Source organism: Cyclopterus lumpus, chromosome 7 (assembly GCF_009769545.1).
Source record: "Cyclopterus lumpus isolate fCycLum1 chromosome 7, fCycLum1.pri, whole genome shotgun sequence".
In the NCBI taxonomy this organism is placed as follows: Eukaryota; Metazoa; Chordata; class Actinopteri; order Perciformes; family Cyclopteridae; genus Cyclopterus; species Cyclopterus lumpus.
The window spans coordinates 10,218,732-10,243,162 of record NC_046972.1 but is presented as its reverse complement, the minus strand read 5'-3'; the positions used below and the strand labels follow the sequence as shown (position 1 = coordinate 10,243,162).

Sequence of the window (24,431 nt, the reverse complement as noted above, 5' to 3'; positions counted from 1 at the left end):
GAGGGAGAAAATGAGAGAGAAAGGGAACAGCAAAGAAAGAGAAGATGATTTCTGCAGTAAATGTTGAGTAATGGCAGAGCTGATAGCATTGAACCGAGGATAAATTGGCATTTTAAGTGGGAGAGCGAGGCTGTGCAAAGGAGATCTATTGAGAGAGGAGCAGGGGGAAATAGCTTTACATTGCAATATATGGGCAGCCATGTTGAAGCACAAAATGGCTGACCTTTCCAGGCTGTCTTTGGCCTTTTTGGGGAATATTATTTCACAAATGTAATTTGGGAAAATAAGCATTGTCTGACTTTATTACTTCCGGTAGAGACGAAAGAAACAGCAATCGGTCTTTGGGTGGAATAATTCTGCGTCGGAAAAATAAGCTAAAATACAAGATGAGGCAGTGTTTTGTGGTTAAAAATTACTTTATTCAGTGGCTGAGCTCTCTTCACCCGATATAATCTTATATCCTAAAGATGTTCTCAAAATGGCTTCACGTCACCAGTGATATCAAAGTGGATTTCAGTGGAACGAAATTGCTCAGTTAGGCGAGGACAAGAGGCTTTCATGTGAGGAGCACATAGTTTATTGCAGATATGTCATCAAGGTCAACATCACTTTGGCCCTCTCAGCGAGCTAATGTTACTTTTTACTGCAGTTTTGATTGACACCGCCATCCTCACTAAGCATAATAAGCATCTGTGACTTTTGCAGTTGGCATTGAACAATTAGTCTGCAGCATACAGTTCCACTTGATGTAAACATGTAGTATTTTTTTGGTGTCAGGCTTTTGGATTGGTCATGTGAGGTGAGAATGAGGTTTAAATGCAGTGCTCAGCCTCAGTTTCATGTTTGCGTTTGTGTTGGAATGTAAATGTAATCATTAGAATAACCAAGTGAATCCTCACAAGGGCTTCCATGATATGCATCGTTAACCAACCATTGCCCCGAGGCAGGCACTCATTTCCCCGGCTGTTCTCCTGCAATAATGTACAGTAATTTCTCTTTCTCACCACTCTCAAGCTCGTTTAGCTACTTCGACTTTTTCCTGTCTACCAGTGTAGATATTAGATATCACCCCCAGGAATTCTGCCCATTTCCGTCCATTAGTCTACTTACTTATTATTTTGAGAAGGTATATCTCATAATCCATTTGTGTTCATATCTAGCGTGTGTTTATCTTTCAAGCCTTCGGTCCCTTTCTTCATCGGCACAAAGTGGATCACCCCAAACAAAAAAGCCCCCCAACCGCACCCCCACCCCCACCGTGTCTTCACATCTGAGGAATTTGACGTGGAATGCTGTCTAGTTTGATCATGTTGTCTCTGCAGTCTTTGCATTGATATCTCAAAGAATGACCTCAGCCAACCAACAAAAAGTAGGGTTTATTTGACACGTTGGGTTTTCTGTGTGTGTGTGTTTGTGTTCATGAACGTAATTATCCAGCCAGTCAAGGTCTGTTCGCTGCTAGCGTGGTATGAATAAGCTTGAAGTCTTTGAAAACCAAGGACATTTGACAATACAGCTCTTCTTAACATGGTAGCAGTTTCTCTGTCACCTTGGCACTGCACAAGTTCAGTTGCTGAGCCATTTGTGTGGCAGAATGTCATTTTCTCTGTAGCTAAAAACAGAATATGTTGTTTTTTCCCTTCATTTATAGCTTGCTCAAAGCTGATTTCACCAGAGAATTCTTCAGGCCTTACTGGAGTAATATGTTGCATGTTGGGGGGTCATCTGGTGACCTGGTGTTGTTTCGCAGGGTCAAGGGTCATTTGTCGTGTCAAACTGTGTTTTGGCACCTGCAGCAAGTGATCTTTCAATGCCTTGTTAGCTCGATTTGAAGACACAGCATGTTCCCACTGTGCGACAGACACACACACACACACACACACACACACACACACATTCTGGGTTCACAGCTTTAAAGACACACACACCATTTCCTACTGTATGCACTCAGTTTCATTCACACTTATTCTCTCTCAGACACACAGCGGAGCCCACAGGGAAAAGCTCCCATCTCCCATCACTATGCTCATGTAGCCTAATTACCGGCCCGCTGACGAGCAGTAATTACCCACGCTGACATGCCACCACGAGGTTTAACCAAAGTGACAAAGTCATTAGTCTCACACTTCAGGCCACCCGTAAAGAGCTTTTCCTCTTCGCACCACCTCCGCAGCCCCCAATTCTCAAACCCCCTCTCCCCCATGTTCATTTCTCCTTTCTGTTTCCTCCCACAGTTTGATGGTGACAACATGTACTTGAATGACAATAACCAAGAGTTTCGGTCACCAAACCAGGTAAGAATCCCCAGTATGTTTTTCTATGAACCCCACAGACTTGTATAAATAAATATCTGCAGAAGCTGACGTGTTATTAGCTTTCCTTCTGCAGCTGTCGGCATTTAACGACAAGAGTTTATAGAATTATATGTTTTGGTAAGTGTTGGAAAATAATAAATGTGTGCCAGTTTAGGAGCTCAATAACTGAATACAGGGTTAGTTGTGAAACTAGAAAATAGCTATATTTGTTACTGGTTAGTGCGAGTGGAAAACACACTCACACAGTCAGTATTAACTGTTCTGTGTATGACATGTCCAATTACATATTCACATTGACCTCTGGTAAACTGAACACAATGTAAATATGAAGACGTATCTTGATTTTGAATCCTTATTCGCCAAGTGTTACATATTTCTAGAGGATGATGATAACAAATTAGTATCTACAAAATGCATTACCATTTGAATATATATATATATATATATATATATATATATATGCAAGTTTATAAAATACCAGCAAGTTGATATTTGTGGTTACTAGTGCCACCACCAGGTCACAATTTAGTTTTGTCCAATACTTTGGTTCATGACCTCAATTGTAACAATACAATAAACCCCCCTAAATCCTACACACTGGTCCTTTATGTCAGTCTGTCTGAATCTGTTTTTTTAAACTGTTGCTTTTTGCCACACAGCATCTAATCGAGTTTTGTGACCAAGAGGAATCTCGGCTGCCAAACTCTTTATGTCCAGATGAACTCAGTGACATCAAATGTAGTCTGGTCTCTTGGTTGAACGTTTTACGAGGTGTCTGGAATGTATATGAAAAGACACAATTTGTCAGACCATTCATTCTCTCAAGCTCCTCCAAAGCTTTTTATAACAACATTATTAAGCTTTGAAATCGGAACATCGCTCTAAAAAAGGCGTACTTGACTTTGACTCTCCTGTGCTAAGTAGGAAAAACACTTAATTCCTCTTAAGCTAAAGTATCCCTTTAAGTCCACAAAACATGTGCTGTTTGATAGAGCATGTTAGCCAAAGCACTTAAACATAACATATATCTATACCATCAGAGGGATTACACCATCACAGTGACAGTCACTAACTGTCACCAGCTCTAATATGGCACCATTCCCAGCTCATTGAAGGACTGGTCCCAGTCCGAAATTTATTTTGAAAAACACTTTGCTTCACCGACACTTGCCGGATCACTGACCAAGTTGTGTTATTTGACGTATTGGTGTCAGAATTGTGTCCCAGTCACACAGTCAGCGAATTAGACAAGCGCGGCACTGACTGCTCCCAGCTGGAAAATGGGAACACATGGCCGGACATATGGCAGAATGTGTTGATCCAGCAACGAGGCCTTCATGTTCTGACAAAACAAGACGAGGTGGAGGCTCCTCATCAATTAGCGCCTTGCCAAATACTGTCAGAGAGTCACGGGACGAGGCCGGAAGGCTGAGGGCGCCGGGGCACACACACAAACACACTCTCACACTTAAAAAACACATATACTTTAAATAGGAAATGTCACGTTGTCTGACACAATGTTATTCATAAGTCATAAGCACATGCCCACGAAGACAGCCTCAATTTCAGTTTGTTTCACTCACATACTGTACACACTGAGCACACACACATACAGTATGTTCATACTTCTTCATAGGATTCACATTGACATAGTTAATTCCCTTGCCCAAAGCCTCACCTCAGAGGCTTTGGGCAAGGGAAAAAGTTGCTAGACTAAAAGTTGCTAAGTTGCTAAACTAAAAGTTTAGTTCACCCAAAACGCAACGTGGAAATTTGCTTCACTTTTGGTGAGAACGCAGCATTAAACGTACACATACGCAATCCTTAGAGAGTAATTTCACCCAATTTACAAATAATAAATTAAACATTACCCTCTCATCTGAGCGGTGTCTGGACGTGCATATAGTTTTGGTTTTATTTGTCAAGCGTAGAGGTGGAAAGTGGATACAGGCCAATACAATAACAATAGTTTGGAGCAGGAAAAACCAGAGAGCCGATTGAATCAGAAAAAATCTGCTGTTTCTAGGACGACAGAGGTTTAGTCCAGCTTGTCTATCACCAGAATAATGTGTTGAAGGTGGTTTCATGGAGTGGAGAATTGCTGAGGTTTAATGTGCAACCACACCTCAGATATTTTCAGCAGAAGTGGACCTCATGTTTTTTATGGAGCCTCCGTGCAAAACTGTGATGGACGACTCTGCGTGACTGGTGGCGGCGAAGTGTTGGCCGCTTTCGGAGCCAAGTTCTGCCGACAGTTATAGTTTGTAAGATGTAAGATGCCAATTAATCGTCCAAACAGATCAACCTCATGTCGTCACTTCTTTCTCCAGAAACACTTTTCCATAAAGATTGATGAACAAGAACATCTGCATGTGCACACCACACACATATACGCTCTCATACTGGGTTTATGAGAGCGTATATGCACACACATACTCTTATAAACTCTGTCTTAAACACACACACACACACACAAACACACACACACACACCGTCATCCTATAGCCATAAGGTTGTCTTTCCTTTGATGTTGGGATTGACAGACTATAATGAGGGGTCGAGTGGGAGCTTTAGCAGCTTATTGTCTGTTTATAGCACACATCACAGACTATGCGGTCCATCGTTGTTCGCCATGTTTCCTTGTCTGCCCTAATTATGTCACTTTGCGTGCATACATGGGTGTGAGCTAATTGGGATAAATGTCCAGCTTTGTAGTTCCTCTGCAGCAGCGGTCATGTGTCAATCATTGACACCCATTCCAGGTTTGCAGTGTTGTGTCAACAAATACCTTCCTAGCGGATAAGGCAATTTGGGCTTTTCAAAACATGCCAGTTGCAGTTGATGCTCTGTCAGCGCCGTCAAATAGAGGCTTACACACCAGTTCTGAATAGCCCTCCAAACACAGAGTTCGCTGTTTGGCATCTGACTGTTTTTTTTAATACAGCAGATTTAATTTGAAGTTTGGAAAAGGTAGAACGGGCGCCTTCCCTTTTATGTTTACGGTTGCATAGTTTCAGCCCTGATGGAAAATACCAATTGATCTTGATATCTAGACACAGACCTTCCATAGGTTTGACCACATAGACACCCTTAACCCCCTTTATTGTTCGAGCTTGCCACATCTTTACATTCTAGTTGTCTTAATACTTAAGTTTGTGCATATTTCCTTGTAATTTAGCATGTCCTCTGGTGTTGGGATCTGGACCAGAATTAATCATTTCTGTGGATTTCAGCAGTGCTTGGGTACGAGCCACGTATTTGCAATGGTTAACCTGCCAAAGGGTCTGAAGAGGTTAACTTGTAAATATCTTCAAAGCCACCACATCAAAATGTCTGCATTTTATTTATGCGTCATACAAAGTTCATCACTCTGACTCCTCGCTGTACATGTGAGTCAATCATTTCTTAACTGATGCCTAATTGTGTGCAATAGCTGAGCTGTAGTTTGTTACATACAGCTTGATTTTGAAGTTAAATCATACAAATTACAAGTTGCAAATATGGAATCATTTTATGCATCCCTTTGAAATTGTGATGACTGTCTAATGAATATGCTGAATACATGCCGACTGGTGCATATCTATATTATTATTTGTATGCGTTTAAAAAAAAAGAATTTAAGATTAGCTATGCTTCTAAAAGCTTTGAACATTCTAAGATGGAGGGTAGTAGCAACTATTTCTCCTCTGTTTACTGTGTGTAAACAGCACTGGAGCAAGACTTTTACTCACGTTCAGTATCTTCACAATGGTCAAACATACTGTGAAAGAAGGAGCCCGTATTTCTTAATGCAACACTGTTTTAACACTGCGTCGAGATACCCACCCGAGCCTTTACATGATGTGTGCCTGTGAATAAGGTGCATGAAGCCAGAACAGAGACTCCTTTGTTTGCATGTCTGGGGTCTTCCACAGCGTACACACTGAGGTAGCAGTTTGACACAGCCAGGAGATTGCATTACACATAACATCGCTAGGCTTTTAAAAAGAGAAAACCGCTAATCAGAAACAGCTTTAAGGGGCCGTTTACTGTATGCTTGGACACAATCTGTCCATTCAAACAAGATGTTTTCAAGGCTTTGAATACTCTACGGTTTCTGTACAAGATATGCTGAACATATGGAGCTCCCCCCGACGTTTTGATATTGATGTTTTCCATTTGGTTCATCTGTTGAGGTTTAAGTCTATATGCAAAAGTGTGGGCGTGTTATTTGGTTGATCAGCCAGCGTTGTATATCTTCCCACACACAAAGCTACGGGGGTAGTTGGTTGAATTAAAGTTTATTAAATATCTCCATTATCCTGATTGACTGAGAATGTTCTTGGGAGCCAAACAGAGTATGAATCACTCACATAGACAGATATATAAAACAGACTTCATCTCAGATTCAAATACATGTAGGTCTGGCAAGCGCTCATTGACTTCTGATTCACCGGTTATTAAAACAACCGAGCCAATCAGAGCTTTCTATTACGAATGGAGTCATTATGGGTCGTTGTAATTCCTACAAACCAGTCGCTACTGAGGGCAAAATAATCCCACCCAAACAAACTTGAACATGGTTTCAGTTGGAATAATAAGGCTGGATTATCAGCATGCATGCCAAATATTGCTAACTGTAGTATGTATTTTTGCAGCAGCATATATCTCATGAAGCTACTAAAATAGCTGCATGAGAATGATCTCAGCCAAACCAAAATGTCTGCCTTCAACCACGCCCACACATATTTTAATTTTGTATAAAGAACAATTAGCTTTCCTCATTTTAGATTGATTGGGTAGACTTGTAGCTCCATGTCTATTTCGGTGTTTTGGCTGGCTTCTCACTCTATAATCAGTCTATGTGGAAGCACATTCATGTGTATTTATGTATGTTAGATTCAGGGAAATTAGAGACAAAAGAGGGTAGATTTAGAGAAATAGGGAATTTTGAAAGAGAAAACAGGCCACTGGCAGGAACAGGGATAGTAAGTGTGTGTGTCTCTTCCACTCTTGTGTTGTACTTGTTGCATTGTGTTCCTGTGCATCAGAGGAAACTCAGGGGCCCCTGGTCTTCAGAGCAGCCGCAGGTTTCAGCCTGTTTGTGCCCGTGTGTTTTCTGTTCCAGCTGTCTTGCTGAGCCGTGCGTCTCTATCGATTTGGCCGGCTGCAAGAGAACAGTAGCTGATGGTCGAGATTAGAATAGAAACCTCACTAGTTGGATACAGGCTCTCCTCCTCTCTCTCTCTCGTCTATTTTTGTGTATTTCTTAACTCTGGCACGCCCTTACTCTCTCTCATTATCTGTCTTTCGCTTTCATTCTCTGGGTTTTCACCCACGCTTACCCAGCTGACTGCCATCACCTAAAAATGAATGCCCAAATATACACACCACAAAGTAATGGTAATCATTAAATGTAATAACATAAAAACATAAAGTAACTAGACTTCCTCAAGATAAGTTCAGCTCACAACTTTTAAGTCATACAGCTTTGAGTTCATTTGTATTCTACTTCAGCAGTTTCAGTTTTCTTCCCTTATATAATATGCTGTCTATTCAGAAATATTTGTTGTTGTTTTTTGCATTGCTCTCAGTGTTGACTGAGAGAAATAGGCATAACAGCTATGAACAAGGACAACAAAGCTGGACAAAAATAGGTAGATAATAGGCAGTACTCAAGTATATGAAAATATGTAAATATAATAGTATATAAATACATATGAAAAGCCCCAATGAACAATAATACAAATGTAACATATATATATACAAGTGTTCTGAGAGTTGTAAACAAACAATACAAATGCAAATAAATAAATACTAAATATACATGGACTGGATGATTATGTACAGTACATGTGTGTATTTAGATGTCTATACAGTGTATATACAGCGTGTATGATTTGTATTGGTAGTGACAGATGATATGTACATATTATGCATTGCAGCTTTTGCTGTCATGCTGCAAGCACATTCACATTGAGGATCTGTGCTGTTGATCAATGGATGTAACAGTTTAGTTGGAAGTACTTAAAAACACACAGTATGAGAAGTGGTTGAAGTGGGAATGTTCATTTTTATTAGAGAGAAGACCATGTGACCTCTCTGCAAAAAGATAATTTGTTGCTAAATTTATTAATAAGTTGAAGGCATAGTTTGGCATTCAAGGAAATTCACTTCTTCACTTTCTCTCCAAGAGTTAGATGAGAAGATTAATACCACTCTGATTAACATTAATATTTTGCGTTTCAGATATAAAGGTGGTATAAATCTTTTATATTGTATTCCCAAAATGTCTGACTATTTAAATATCAATCAAATAAAAGAAAGATGTATAATTCTGCTGTTGTTTGGCTTGTAGAACCAACTGGGGGAGGTGTGTCACCCACACCACCCCCATCAATTGAGGGTCTCTCTCTCTCTCTCTCTCTCTCTCTCTCTCTCTCTCTCTGTACCTCAGTACACCCTGGCTCTGCACACCCAATGTGGGCGATGCTGATGTGAAAGACACCGTTACTTAACAGTGAGTCATAGTGCACCCCCCCCCCCCTCCCCACCACTGCAACACTTTACAACCCCCCAACTTCACTGAAAGTGTTTCTCTTTCTATACCTGTTCCCGTGCATCCTTTTTGTGCACAAAATAAATAAAAGTTAGGGGGACAAAGAATGAAAAATTAAAATTGAGGGTCTGAAAACGCCAACACACATCTCACTCCCTCTTTGAGGCCGTACGGAGCCGCTGGCAAGGTCGCAAGAATGAAGAAGAGATACATATTGTACAGTGTCTATTTAGATTTCAAGAGAGCGTACAATTTCAGCATGGATTCAGGCTGAAAACAGTTTTTAACTCTAAACCAGCACTGGGGCATAAATATCTGAAAACAATGCTGGAGGAACATCAGAGAACATCACCACAACACACAAGCTGCTAGGAGGGATTGTAAGTTACATTTGTAACCAAGGATCGGTGGTTCTTTATGTAGGTCAGTCCATGTCAGCCAATAAGTCCAATTACCATCAGCCTCTGAACTAGAACATACTATGACCGCTGCTCTGCTTTCATGGAGCTGGAATGGATGAACATCCTTGCACTGCCGCAGAGTAAAGGATTTTATTTAAAAAATGAACACATAATGATTTTATTGAGATTGAGAGACTTTAGAGTTTAACAACAGGTTGACAACATATTAGAGGGGAATGTTCAACATGAGGGATCCATGGCAATGTGAGATGTCAACATTTCCCCTTCGCTCGAGGAATATGAGGTTTTGAAGAACATCTAAACAACCCACTGTCCCACTCTTTTTGGCTTACTCCCTCGGTCCCTCCTCAAATGCATACCCCTCAGAAAAGCAGCACTCCCCCCACAAAAAAACGGCAACTTATCAGCAGTGAGAGTGCACTCAATGATTCATACACTCTTTTAAGAGAACTTGAAACCTTGGCTCTATTTATGTCCCAGCCTCTCTCTGTATTTGCTGCACAGTGGAGCAGATGGATTTAGTGGGACTAAGTAGTTTGATATTTCTATTGGGTTTCTCCGTTTATTTTCACTCTCTCTTTCCCTCTATCCGAGTGATCTTTCTCATCATATGGAGACCAAGGTCATGGCTGATTGAAATATAATAGAAGTGTAGACATCTGGCCTAATACTGTGGGAAGTTAAATCTATTTTAATGGCCCCTGCCGCAGTGGATTCTCTCTGATGCACTCTTGCGCTTCACTGACAGTAAATCACAATGTTCTCTTATTACCCTGACTGGAATGAGGGCATAGAGAAAGAACAATGAGGGATCCACATCATTTGTTTTCACCCCTCCCTTGCTTTTTCCTCTCCTCTCTGCTCCTCTCCTCCCCTCTCCACTCCGTTTGCGACTCATAAAGCAAGGGGCTTAAAGAGAGTGACATCATGAAAATAAAAATAAAGGGGATTATGGACGAGCTATTGTGCCATATGTGATTACTGGGGCTTCCATGTTCCCTTGGGGGGGATGAGTGACTACGAGACAACATATTTTATTTATTTATATGATTCTCTCTAATGAATAAGAATAGGAAATGTGTGAGACCACAGTATTGCTCCCCATTCCAGAAAAAAAATGCAGCCTTTGGTTCAAACATTGAAGAATTGTCTATTTCTCTCAGTTCCGGTGAAAAAGATCAGAGATATTTTTTCCCTTCATCTTTGATTTATAACTGATTTTTTATTATTATTTCTTTAAAAAATGTAACATACTTAAATGTGCAGCACTTGGCCCTTTTTCCACACCTTGTCAAAACACTTCCTTTGCAGCAGTGTTTTAGAGTTCAAGTATAATCCAGCACAGGTCCACCCACATCTGCAATGGAGAGTCAGGTCCTTTTTACCCACCTAAATGAGATCCATTTTGATGTGACATTTGAGAGAATTACCAGTGCATGGGGGAGCATGGCAGAGGTTAGCTCACTCCTTTGCTATTGGTTGAAGCACACCACAGCCCACCTTTGGTAACGGACGCTGCGAATGACCCTGAGCTACTATCAGTCGTGGTAACCCCCCCCCCCCCTGCACACTTCACTTATCCCAGTTCTGTCTTGCTGTCAGTCAGCCCGGTGGGTCTGCTATTCCATTCTCCTTCTATTGTACTACTCTGTCTGCTTCCCTTGATACATCACCCAAATGGAGTTCCTTGTCGTGTCAAAGCCAGGTCAGATAGCCTTTGTGGACCCTGCAGACCGTCGCTGTAATGGTAACTTGTGCCGCAAACCTCAGCAATGTTCAACACCTGCTGATGATGAGTTTGATTTCTACCCTTTCTCGGCTCGCCAAGGTTGATCTTTGAAGGTGGATTTCGAAATTCGCCATAAGATGTTTTAAAGATTTACTGTTGCCATCCGTCTATCTGAAATACACCGAGTGGACGTGAAAACCTTTATGTATGCATGGCCAGCTGTTGTTTGTCACCAAAATCATGCTGCTGTCAGTTTTTCTCACAAAGTAGCATATGGCTGGATGACTTTCCATAGGACACTGTATACTCATTCAAAGTTAACAGTTTTATGACACACACTTTGGTTTTTTTTCTGATTAGTTCTTTTTCAAGCATTTCTGTGTTTCGTATTACAGGAAACACTTTGTTATTACAGCTTCAGCGACTGAGACATTTAAAGTCTATCAAAGACAGACAGTTCTTTGGCCAGTTTGCCCCCCATCAGCCATGACAGGCTCTCTGGTGTACGGTGCAACATATTCATTCTGCTCCCTTCAACTGAACACCTTATCGGCCATTACTCCATCTCGTCTTCCCACGCATTTGTGTGAAGAAAACTTTTAGCTGAGCTGATTGATTTGTTGACACTTAAGATGCCTTAATTACTTAAGATAACTTGAAAAGTTGGAGCTGTTATGTTAAAGAGACTGTTTCAGCCTCAAAGCTTTTACTGTAGCTTTATCTTCCGAACAATTCATGTGCCCCAATCTTTTGTGAATTTAGAATGCCATGAGGACGTTAACGTGTTTGTTCTGTGTCCACAAACCAAGCGAAAGATTAAATATTCTGGAAATACGTTTGGCGAAAAGTTGCTGCTTGGGTAGAGCATGCAGGTGGACGGGTAAAATAAATTTATTGTCCAGTCCGAATGATTTGGACATTTGCGTTCTTCCAGCTTTACCGGGAAATATTCAGGGTTGCAATCCATGTGTGAAGACTGGTATCTGTGAGTGATACCTTACCTTTTGTCCTTTAACAATTATACAAAAAAACAAATATACGGTGTATATTATAAACTGAATCAACTAAACGTTCTTATGGTATAAATGAGTATGCTGTCTCCAAGACACCAACATCAGGCTGAAAAGCAGCGTTTTACTGACCTCTTCGTTTGAAACGTGAGGTCAGAAGTGTGCTCTGTTGCTCCTCACACCATACCACAACAGTGTTGTCACTGTGCACTGACACACCATGGAGTACACTTCTACATCACGGCGATGTAGAAGTGTGATAAGTTAAACCATTAAAGTTCAGCAAGAGCGAGATTTTCAGCTGCTATTGTTCTTTAAAGTAAACAGATGTCCAAGTTGGGCCACGACCTCCATTCCTGTAAAGTGAAGCCAATGCGAAAGTGCATTCTATCGAATGCAGTCACGGGTCAACTCCTCTGGTTGCAAAGAAAAGATGTCAGATTGTACGGAAGTCCATGAGAAAATAACTCTACTTCTCACTTGATGTATTAAGTCAGTAAACATTGTCAGCATGAGTTTATGGTTGCAGTTGCTAGTCGCAAGTCTTCTTCAATACAGCACAATGTATTGAAGAAGCATTTGACTCTGTGAATGTACGTAATTGTAGGCTCCAAGCAAAGTGGAAAACATTTTTTCCTCAGATTTTTCTTAAAACCAGTTTGTGTTTTATGTGATTTAAGTGTAGAACGTCAGACGTTGTATACTTTTTGTTAGTCTGGATCTTCCATAAAACTCAACACTCAATTATCTCCGTCCTTTTTTCCCAGGGAACCAGGGTCTGCTTTATGTATGATTGTCAATGTGCCAAAGAGCAACATCTCACATCTATAAACTAAGTTAAAGCAATATGGTGTCTTGATGTCTTTTCACAACTGATGTACAAAAGAAGCTTGGTGCTGTTGTGTAGAAGTTACAGAAAATAAGGAATTAATTGATTGTAGATTTGTAGATTCTTCAGAGGTCCAAAGGAACGCCCTTGTCTAAGAAAATGACAGATTTGCTTAAATTTCACCTCTAGAAGGGAGAGGGCGAAGGTTAGGGAGAGAAGACTGAATCAAAATTTGGCATCTCTTTCTGACCCCTCTCTCTTTTATCCTCTCTCCTCCATGTCCTGAAAGACAGTACATTTATGAATTATTTATCTATTTTTGAAAATATTAAACTTGTGATGTCCTTGTCCCGTGTCGTATCTCCAAGGGCATCATAAGAAGCTGTAAAGAAAATAAGAATTCACCAAAGCGATGAAAGGCACGGTCGTAAAAATAACCTCTGACAGCATTTAAATCTTGGTACGTCAACGAGTTAATGCTCTCCTTCTCTTTCATTTCGTCTTCATAGCGACTACAAAGAGTTGAACCCCCAGTTGAGTTCCCAAGCTTTATCGAGAAGCAGTACTTATGTCAATGAGACAACCAAAGACTAGTGGTCCTGAGGACAAATATGTCATTATCCTCTAATTATTTCCTCAATGAATTGATTAATCCATGGTGACGTCTTCAAATATGTGTTTTGTTTAAAAATAATAAATATTCAATTTATTATAGACGAATAAGAGAACCAGCAAAATACTAATTTTGAGAAACTAGAACCAGCTGAATTGCTCCAGATCCACAAACCAGGGAGATTTGTTTGAATTTGTTTATTGAATGTATTGAAACGACAAAGACACATTTGCAAAACCTTTATCGTGGGAAAAGGAATTGTCAGTGATAATAGTTCTGAACAAGCACCAAGAGTGAGTGTTATGGGAAGAGAAAACAGCACATCACCCCCTGATAGTATACTACTCCCTCTTATTATTAGTATTTTCTCCCTAATGATAGTGCACATTATGAGACTTTTATCCTATCTTCAAGCAGCAGTTCTGCTAGTGGGGACATTGTAGCTGTTCCTAGACGTTTCTTCCATTTGTTTGCTAAAAGTATTTGTTTGCAAGATGAATTGCTGCACTGGCAGGCGAGATGACAGCCTACACGAAGATGATATTGAATTGATTTCTGAAATGTTGCAGAACGGACTAGTTGATGTGTACCACGAGACATGAATAATAAAAATTCTATTAAAAAGCTCTTGAATGGCTGACACTGGAATATTATTTGTGATGATTAATTTTCTTCAGTCATTATAAAGGGGAGTTGGCATCAGATTGCCTCTGACAAAATTGCTTTTCATTCCCTTGTGAATATCCTCAGTATGCTTTTTGAGAGCACAAAACCATATTTCTCAGCGTAATATTATGTCAAGATAGGCCCTGGAAAAGACAAGCACAGGCTTCGCTCATGTATCACCTTATTAGTGCCATAAAATCTTGGCTGTTTTACCTGCAGGGGGTCATTTGGACTTACTGGACATATTTCATAATGATAAATGCAAGGTTTGTTCAGTCCACTTCTTTGTTTCAAAAAAATATGATTGGCAACATAATAATGGGATTATAAAATAGCCACTGAGTGTCAATGGGATTTTTCCACATAATGAATTTGATTAACTGTATTTTAAAAGCGTGCAGGCTGACAATTTGTCGCTTTAAAGCTGTCAAGATTTCTAAAGCAAATTATTCTGTACAGCAGCTGTTGTTGTCTAACTCTAATTAATTTGCTGTGTATGTTTGTGTTGAATTAATTCTTTACACTTTTGTAAGCATAACAATTTGCATTTCTAATTATTTTTATTTTCAACAAAACAGTCAGAAGTGACTGCTGCAGTTCGGTGTCTGCTGCGAACACGAATGTGAACAACAAAGTGCAACAGGTGCATTGTAAAAGCCAATTATGAAGCTTTTTAATTACTCTGGAACATATTTAGTTCCTCTCCTGCAACGCTTTTGAACTTCAGTTTGCCATTGAAATGCAGTGAAGCAGTACGCTGGTCTGGTGGGCACGTTTTCTTTAAGATTCAAGTGATAAAACCAGCCCCCTATTTTATTCATGCTGTAACTAAATGTTGCACTGTTTTGAGGCACAGGACATTCTTATGTTGTCATGTTGCGATTTTCTTCTGCGTGCCGGTAGGTTTTAGACTCTAATTTGCCCATACGTATTGAAGTCTATCTGGGACCTGCACTGGCATTTTCCTTTTGTTTTATTAATATGTGTTGGTAACAAATTAGCCTCTTGTAACCCTGGGAATGAAGCAAAAGTACGCATATGACTAAAAGGCTGCTGTGATTGCAGTTTTATTCTCTTCTAAAAGAATCCTTTCTCTGCATTTCCAGAGCTACTCCAGTCAGGGAAGAAGCAGCAGTGGCGGAGGAGCAGGGGATGAAGACTACGAGATCCCCCCCATCACACCCCCCAACCACGCCGACCCTTCTCTGCTGCACCTTATGGAGCACGAATCAGGTTACCCGTTCCACTCCCTGCCTCACAACGGCCTGCTCAACACCTACTCCTACCCCGAGCTGCCCGCCCTCATGATGTCCAACATGCTAGGTCAGGACACCCACCTCCTCTCTGGGCCCATGCACTCGGTGAGTACACCTCTTTCTGTCTGCCCCCTTTTAGCTGCGGCCCTTTGTGATGGTGCATGTCAAGGGCTGTGGTGGGTTATTAGTCTCTGTGGTCAGAGGGCTGGAAGTCAGCCAGCAAGTCAGCGCAGTGAACATTTTCTCTGAATGTTTCACAGGTTTGTTATGGAAAAATCAGTTTTCTTAAAATGTTTCCAAAAGTTATAGAAACTCTATTCCAGAAATAAACACATAAAATCAACAATGCAGCAATGAAACAGTAAATGTAACACTTTTTCTTGTCTGCCGCTCTCAATAATCTCTGACTATTTATTTTTAATAGTAAAACACTCTTCTATTAAAGCGATAATTAGCCCGGTTAGAGAACAGGGAAGCTGAGACCAGAGTGTATAATACATGCAACATTTATAAATATGAGACATTTGCAACACAGCTCGTTTAATATCAATTCAGCTGCACAACTCAAAGATGTCATCGCCTCAAAGTGAGCCAAGAAAGGGAACAAGAAACTCGGCGTTGCACATTTTCATTCGTTATGATCTGCAAAGCAAAAGAGGAACGCGGAGGGATGGAGGGGGTGCAATGTTTTGAACAGAACATCTTGAGGAGGAGAGGGGGATATCCCTTGTCAGCTGATTTCTCTTTTCAAAAGGATGCTGAGGACCCCCACTCTCCCCTCCAGTAAAGGGAGTTTTTCTTGTGTTAAACATGCTTCAGACTGAACATGTAAACACCCCTGGCGAACACATTCAAATGCTTTAATCATAGGATCGAACCAGATGAATTATAGATGGCCTGTGTGGTGAATTATTCAACGTTATATACTTTCATCTGACATAAATATGACTTTTTTTCTCTCTGCCCTCCATCATGAATATTTATGCTTTAATGTGAGCATCCGTGGCATTTATCCTCCGTTAATCAGGTCTTATGTGATTTTCAGAATCAAACTGCATAAATTGCAAACTTCATTTTTTTGCCATGTGTGGTAGCTAAGGCCTCCGTTAAAGCCAGTCTTCAGGATTAGGTCACAATCCATTGGCTACTGTGCTGAATATACTTGGTGTCGGTGAAATATCTTGTTGACTGGAACATATTCAGTCAATCTGCTTTTTCGTGTCGATGGATGGTTTTGAAAATACAATACAATAATTTGGATGAGTTGATTTTGGAGGATAATAACATACAAACTGGATGCATGTATGCAGTATTTCTGTATAAAGTTTATAGTAATGTGTCCACGCACCAGTATATGTAACAAAGTAGCTCTTTTAAGCCAGTAGCATTCTCAAAGGAAACGGAGAGGGAGGGCCTGCTTCTTAAACAGCTTTTGTTTCACCTTTGCAATTATTTATTTTCAAATAGCCCTTCAGGGTAATGTTCCATTTTCTTATTTCACACCCCCTTTTCTCATAAATGAACCGTCATTGCAATAAATCACGGCACAAACAGAGACTTGCACACACTGTGAAAGGTCCAGAGATTTATGTAACACATTCATGTTTCCCACTTCCACATTTTAGTACTACTCTAGCAGAGCCTGGCTAATAATAGCTGCTATTAATATTTCTTGTTGCCTAGCAACCCCATCAAGTAATAGCTTACTCTGGAAAAATAGATGACCGATAAGGAAGAAGGAGGGGGTTTGTGGGGGTTGGAGTGTGTGTGTGTGTGTGTGTGTGTGTGTGTGTGAATGTGTGTGTGTGTGCGTGTGTGTGTGTGTGTGTGTGTGTGTGTGTGCGCGTGTGTGCGCGTGTGTGTGTGGGTGTGGGTCTGTGAGGGGGGGTTCAATTCATTTATTATCTCCTGGGACAAGAGGAGCTTATTTCTGAGGCTGCGGAATAGAAATGTAGGCTGTATATTGAGAAATATTTTAAAGCAATTGAAGATGACGTTATTTTCATTTTGGTTCCATTAGGGATGTTTCATTTGATGTTGCCCCAACAAAGTCAATCAACCTTAATTTCATACTGATAAAGGCATAATAAGACAATTTAATTTATTCCTCCCGAATGCTTAAAGAGTAATATGGTTAAATGGAAATATTCTCTCTCAAGAAACCCGGGTCGGAAATAAAGAGACAAGCCTTTACCTTTGCTGTATTGTATTAACACACTCCTTTTGGTAAACCAACAAACATGGAGGAGATGGCAGGAAAACCAAAACACTAATCGTTCAACTGCCTTCTTTCACCATTGCTGAAGAAGCAAATGAAAAGTCAACAGCGTTACCTTAAGGATACACTCCTCTTCAATAAAAGCTATCCTTCAGAGCACATATAAACCTCCTACAAGTACAAGCTCAGCTGGAGCAACAGATACGCTTCATCTCAAGGGATGTTTTTGCTGGTTTTTGTACAACATTTAGCCCGAGGCTAACGCTCTGTAAACTTCTCCCTGCTTTGGGATTCTCTTTTTCAGCGCACATCGATCCTACAGCAAACACAGTTAAATCATTCCAGCAGTGAGCGCAGTGGATTGACCATCATCTTCATTCTGCATACTGTACGCACACAATTTTGCATCCGTTCGTCACGGTAGTTTTTAAGTCTGTAATTTCTGCTCATTTATGGCTGACAATATAATAATCTAATGATTTCTGGCAAGCAGAACATCATATGTCTCTACAAGAGCCCTGGTTTTTTTCAGCTAAATTTATTATGTCTGACAGCCTCTTTTCCATCTAATTATGACTCCACAGACAGAAGAAATATTAGCTGGTGAATCAAAAGCCTAGCAGATGGGGAAAAAACAGGTGTCAAAAGCTTGCTTTGAGTATTAGGCAAATATCAAAGCTTGAACATTTGATGTACATTGAGGTTTGGTTTTTCTATTTTTATTTTCAACTGGCAGAACTGGCACTTTGTTCAGGTGTAGGGTTTGATCCTTTCTGCTGCAGTCGCATGTTGTTCATAATAGTCTTAACTGCCAGTTTTGAACCATTTCTCAGACTTGAAATTGCACAATTTACAAGGACTCCAACAAGCATATTGGCATTCTGAAAGATAGAGCTGACAATCAGAAATGCTTTTACAACTTAACTCCTCCCAGCAACGCTGACCTACTCTGTCAACTCAAGGAAGAAAGGGTCAAGTCTTGGATGACTGGATACTGCGAAATGTAACGCATCTTCATGTGAGTGCTCATTGCAGAGGGAGATTCCCCGTCTCACCCTTAGCTGTCAGCGTTCCTGCCACCACGGCACTCAGGGGAGGAGGTGGCACCCAGGGGTCCCATGTTCAACAAGCCCCCTGATCGTTCAGGTCTGGCTGAGACTACAGCCGGGGGGGACGCAAGAAAGATCTAGCGCGTTTGAAAAATATAAAGGAGGAGGGACACTCACCAGCGGATGGTAATGAGGGGTCGTGGAGGACGCCCCCAACATGGAGCCTTGAGGGGCGCCAGCACGTTTAAATATTGAAACAGAGCACCAGCCCCTGTCTCATTACCAGCCTAATGAGGCTGGTAACGGAGGAGGAAAGCCCCTGCTGTCAAAAAGCAGCTGCTAGTTTTACAAGTTTATGTCACACATTCAGTCAGATCACTCCTGGTGGGAAGTTTCTTCAGTTTTGTTAAACATGTGGTGCTCTATTAATATGTTTGGCAAGATGTGTGACAGGCCATCGACGGTCAATTTTTAAAGTTGTGACAAGCTATAGTTTTGATATTCATTAGCAATTATTAATATTGTCAGTTGAAGATAATGCTTTGGTTATTAATTTTTAAGGATGCAGTGACATATTTTTTGATTGATTGTTTGGGTTTTTGTTCACTGGAGGGCAGAAGAACTTCACAGCAAGATGGCAGACACACTCCTCTGACATGTATCACTTCATAAAGCTGTTATTGGAGCATTCATATATATATAGATTCATGTTGGTGGCCACCTAATATAAATATGTGTAGTATTTAATCTCCTTTTAGATTTACTTCAATTTCAACTAAGTCCTGAGGACAATTCTGGATCTTTAGCTGCTAAATGTTTGACTTCCCGGGATCAACTAAATTATTTTTGTTCTGCCGTTTGGTGCTAAGCTTGTACGATACATTCGGATTGTTTTCTAATTTCTACTAAATTCCATTCTCTAAATTTTTAGACTGTACCGAACAATACATTATCAAGATGTAAAACCAAAACATTAGCTAAAAGAGTCTTTGTAGGCATCGTTGCATAAACATAGCACCCGCCCTCCAGTTTCCCCTCAGGTCAACACTGTTCCCTCTTTAGCACCTTCCAAATGTATGACAGAAACACTGAGTGCATTAGTGCATGTCTGTGCAATAGTGCACAAGTACAGTATGTGTATGTGTGTGTGCTTTATTTCCTGGATCAGTCTTTGTCAGAGTCACTGATTGCTACACGGTTATATGAGCTTGACTTCATTTAAACTGTGAAAGGACATTTATTTTGCATCACTTGACATTTAGGACATAGACAGCGGGAAAAAAGGCCATAACTATTTTAATGCAGCAACATAAAAACGATATTGACTGCTGTGTTTGACAGTGCAGGGGTAGTTAGATGGAAGCCCAATCTAGCCATTAAAAAGATCCAATGTTGAGAGTAAGCCTATTAACATTGTTCACAAACTTGTTATATGCAGATAAATATATTGATACAATGTGAATCTAGTGGCCTACTATCCTACGATCTAATGGGAAGCACTGCCTTAAAATAGACTTAATCAAGGATGAAAAGAAGAAAGAAAAAAATATATAGCAGTTTGACGACTTCACATGCTCAGTGCAGCTGGATTTCTTGAGTTTGTTTTTTTGTTTTTTTAAAATTGAAACAGCAATCTTTTTTTCAATGTAGGTTTTAGACATATCTCATATGACCCGCTTGCTCTACTGCCTTTCACTGGGATAGAAATGACATCGCGGTGACGTTCCCAGATAAATCACTTTGTTTAACAGTAGAAATGTTTTCTGTTTCTGGCTTTTCATTTCACAAAAAGACAGATGCCCTTCAGTGCTGCACTCCACAACAGGGGTGAACAATGTGTCTTGTATCTGTCAAGAGAAATGACAGCGAGATAATTGGTAGGGCACTCCCGTTTCATTTAAACTGAAACAAATAGGCCTCCGAGAGAATTGAGCTTTAAAAAAGTAAAGCTTTGTTTTGTGCAGCTTATTTATTATGCAGGCTTCGGAGTGGAGTAATGAAGAAGAGTATTAACAGATTGAGCATTAAAAACAAATGCACATTCATTGCTGCTCATGAATATTCATGCCACTAATTCAAATAACCTTAGGCGACTGTTACGACTAATGAATATTTAAAACAGCTTGGTCACAGAGATTTGAACATTGCGTTACAGCTGACTTTCTGGGATCATCTTGTACAAGGGTAAACAATTAGGAATGGCAAAAACAGATTTCAGTGGTGATTAAAATACATCTGGAAAACAATATCTCATGTTGTCATATTAGTTACGGGCCATTGTCGCTCCAAAGGGGAACGTGATGACATGTGAGAGGACAGTGAGATGAAGATTTGGCAATAATCATAACTATTAGTGGATTAATCAATTAGTCATTCAACTGAATATTAATGGACAGCTATTTTGAAAATATAAATCATTTATAAAGCAAAAATGTTCATTATTAGCTAGTTACTTTTTCTCTGTTTTTTATGATTTAAAAATGAATACCTTTGAGATTTAACAGCCGATTAGTCCAAACAAGCAATTTAAAACCGTGACTTTAGTTTAGGAAACTTTGAAGTGCATTTGTCACTATTTTCTGCCATTATGAAGATCACATTATTAGTTGATGAATTGAAAAATAAGAATCCACAGTCGCATCAATAAAGCAAGTAATCCTAATTTGCAGCCCTTATGAAATGTTGTCCTGCTCAGTCCTCAAACCTCCTGAGCTGCCTCAGTCAGATAGCTTCAGCAAGCGGCGCTTAAACCGAGCGGTGACCCGGGGCAGACTAGATATGTTTACATTCACCACGCTGGTTTTGAAAAAGCCCGACATCCTTAAGCGCTGCAAGTACGAGAATCCGGTACTGCCCACTCAAAAGGGGGCCTCTGCTGCTTCCTTTGAGAGATCAGCATGGTGACTCGTCCTCCTCGCCACCACCGCAACGCTAATTAGGCCCACCACAAAGCCAGCCTGTGGGGATAATGTCCCATTATTAGAGTCATTTGTTTCAATTAACCGCTCTGTGATTCTACAATAGCATGGCACGGCCCAGTGCAAAGAAGCCATTACTCTCGCCCAAGGAACCACTGAGGTTTGGGACAAAAGTGTTTGTAAGACGGTATTACGGATACCTGCTCCTGCCAGCGTTGGTGCTGCCAGGCTCCACTTACTGCCCAGTCATTGATGAGTTGTTTCAGCAATGCGGGAGTGAAAAAGTCCAGGTTCATATCCTTTTTTTTTTAGCTTTTAAAGACTGGTTTTATTTCTAAAATGATGGATGTTTTGTTTTGTGCACTTCACTGAGAACAGATTGAAAGTTAATATGAGGGATTGTAGACTTAAGCTATAGGTTGTTCCCTTTAAATGCTGAGACCATTGTGGTGTGCTGAACTATTCTACTACTCTATACTTACTCTATATTGCATACTACATGCTCCTCCAGTCATTTATAGACTGCACTGATGTTACTTCCTGAGCTCTCTGGCTTTCTCCTCAGCTCGTGCATTCTCATGAAGTTCGTAGATTTGACTAATCTATTCCGATCCCATCGGTAGGCAAAGAAAACAAATTGCTTTGACAGCATTTCTCCTCTGTTCGAGACTTGTGAAATGACAATTAGTCTAGAGCGTTTATGGCCACCAACAAGCAACCTTGGTAATAGCTGTTTGTACTGTTTGTGCACTTGCGTACTGTTTTCTGTTGGTCACAGCTGGAAGCTGAACAAGCCTACTGGTTGCAGGTTGCATGAGAGAGATTATGACTGTGATTGTATAAATGGCTTTGATGTCGGTTCTTCAGTTATTCTTCAAGCAGCAAAAAACATTGTGTCTACAAAAATGAACTTCTTTCTTGAAATATCCCTCTTTCCTGATCATTTGCATATTGTTTTTAGCAGCTTCACTATAAACTAGCTCAATGTTTTTGGACACTTAACAGGAGTAGTACAAAGACGCTTATCAACTCCAAATGCTCCCGAATACAATATTTCAGAGCACTTTTGGTTCCTTTCAACACTAGATAATGGAAACTTCGATTGTTACCAAGAGGTTGCTGCCCTGTGATGCCTCTGTTGCCAGGCTCTCTCATTGGCTTTCTCTTCCCGCTGTGTGGATGTTTACAAAGAGACATCACCAGCTCACATTAAAGGGTTCAAGTTGTCCCCTCGGGCTGTTGCTATGGAAATAACCCTGCTATGGTCGCTCATTCATGTTTGATTAATTGTTGTTTTTTCTGTGCTGTTGCCTCTACAAAGACCTCATCATGGGAACATTTCATCTTGAAAACAAACAATAGAAAAAGATGAATATGTCCAAATCTGTTTTATTTGGACTTTGAAATATTATATATTTTGTGGTGGACATTCTGTGGTGATAAAAGTCTTAGACATTGTATTAGTGTTGTGTTAATGTTAATAAAGCAATGCCTGGGAAGCCATGCAATCATAAAGACCATTTCACCTGGACTGAGAACAAGCATTTTGCTTTTTTCCCCGACTAATTTGCAGTGCAGTGCTGAGCTACAGCAACCCACTGGGGCCAATTAGGATGCCAGCAGAGCCAGGAAGTGCATAGCAGATGCTTTTGCTACTATTTATTAAAATCCAATCTGCGGGGGCCCCCCAACAGCTCGTTAAACCACCGTTAATCTAATTAGCTCTCACTTGCCACTGTTTTCACCACATTACCAAATACAAGGGCCTCAACTTTGCAATTTTAGGCTGATTAAGTAGGTCCAGAGCTCTTAGGCAGAGCTCATAGGGAGGAGCTACTCAGAGCTGTCAGTCATTTTCCAGAGTCGGATAAATCATGCAGCTTAGTTGAGCAGTGGCTTTGGGCTTGAGTTTCAATTATAATATCTGCAATATTGGAATATTGGTTGAAATCAAAATCCACAATGCTTGCTCAGTTGTGCCAGCCCACATGTTTTTAAAACATTAATAAAATACCCCACATCATAAAAGCCTTGTGTATTTTTAATGGCATGGTACCATAACTTGATACATATTCCATAGTGGGCTCTTTATAGACCAGGCCTATACGATGCCCACTGATGTCCTTTGATGTCTTTTAGATCGCGATCATGAATCTGCACTTCCGGTTCATTATTGTTTGGGCCGGGCTGTGTTTTTATTTGATGAGTGCTGCTCTCTGAACAAGTGCCTGGTTCTACTCAGGGATCTGTGCGGCGGCTTTGACATACAGTCCTGCTCATTGCTTACAGATGGGCAGTCTGACATGGAGCTGTAATCGCTTCCAGATGAGTATATATTTTAAGACATATTCTAATCTAGCGAGCGCCATGGTGAACTAGATGATGGGAACACACAAAGACAAAACTAACACAGTGACTGTAAAATAATTGACAGGTAGTATAAGATATGAATAAATTATAGAAACATGTAGTTTAAGTCCCACATTGTATGATATACAATTTTAACAAGCATCCTGTATTTTGGATTCCAACCATGACGTTTAAAGGCATTCTTAGTTTAAAGAAAGTTGAATCATTCAGATCTCAAACAGCTTTGTTTACATTCTCCTCTTGCCTGCCAACATGTTGTAAGGCCACATTCGTGACAGTATTACACACAGGGGCACTTTGAAATGTGAGGTGAAACCGATATCTAAATTCAACGAAATGCATGTAATAAATACACAAATGTAAGCCCACATGATCCCCGGCCCTAATTAGGGAAACTTAACAAAGACTTGCTTACTCCTTCTCAAAACACACTCTAACATGTATTCCCTTCTCCTCCAAAATCATCAGATCTCACAGTCAGGTAGAAAAGACTTCAAA

At 40.4% G+C, this 24,431-nt stretch overlaps 1 protein-coding gene across 6 annotated transcripts in view; it reads left to right on the top strand.

The window, feature by feature from the left end:
• Positions 1–24,431, top strand: part of LOC117734127 (TOX high mobility group box family member 2-like) — a 72,348-nt gene that overhangs the window by 34,240 nt on the left and 13,677 nt on the right. For all 6 annotated transcript variants that reach the window (XM_034538238.1, XM_034538242.1, XM_034538239.1 and 3 more), the window contains 2 exons: positions 2,235–2,294; positions 15,229–15,483. In XM_034538238.1, the coding sequence (XP_034394129.1) occupies positions 2,235–2,294; positions 15,229–15,483 (315 nt within the window). The remainder of the gene's footprint in view (positions 1–2,234; positions 2,295–15,228; positions 15,484–24,431) is intronic.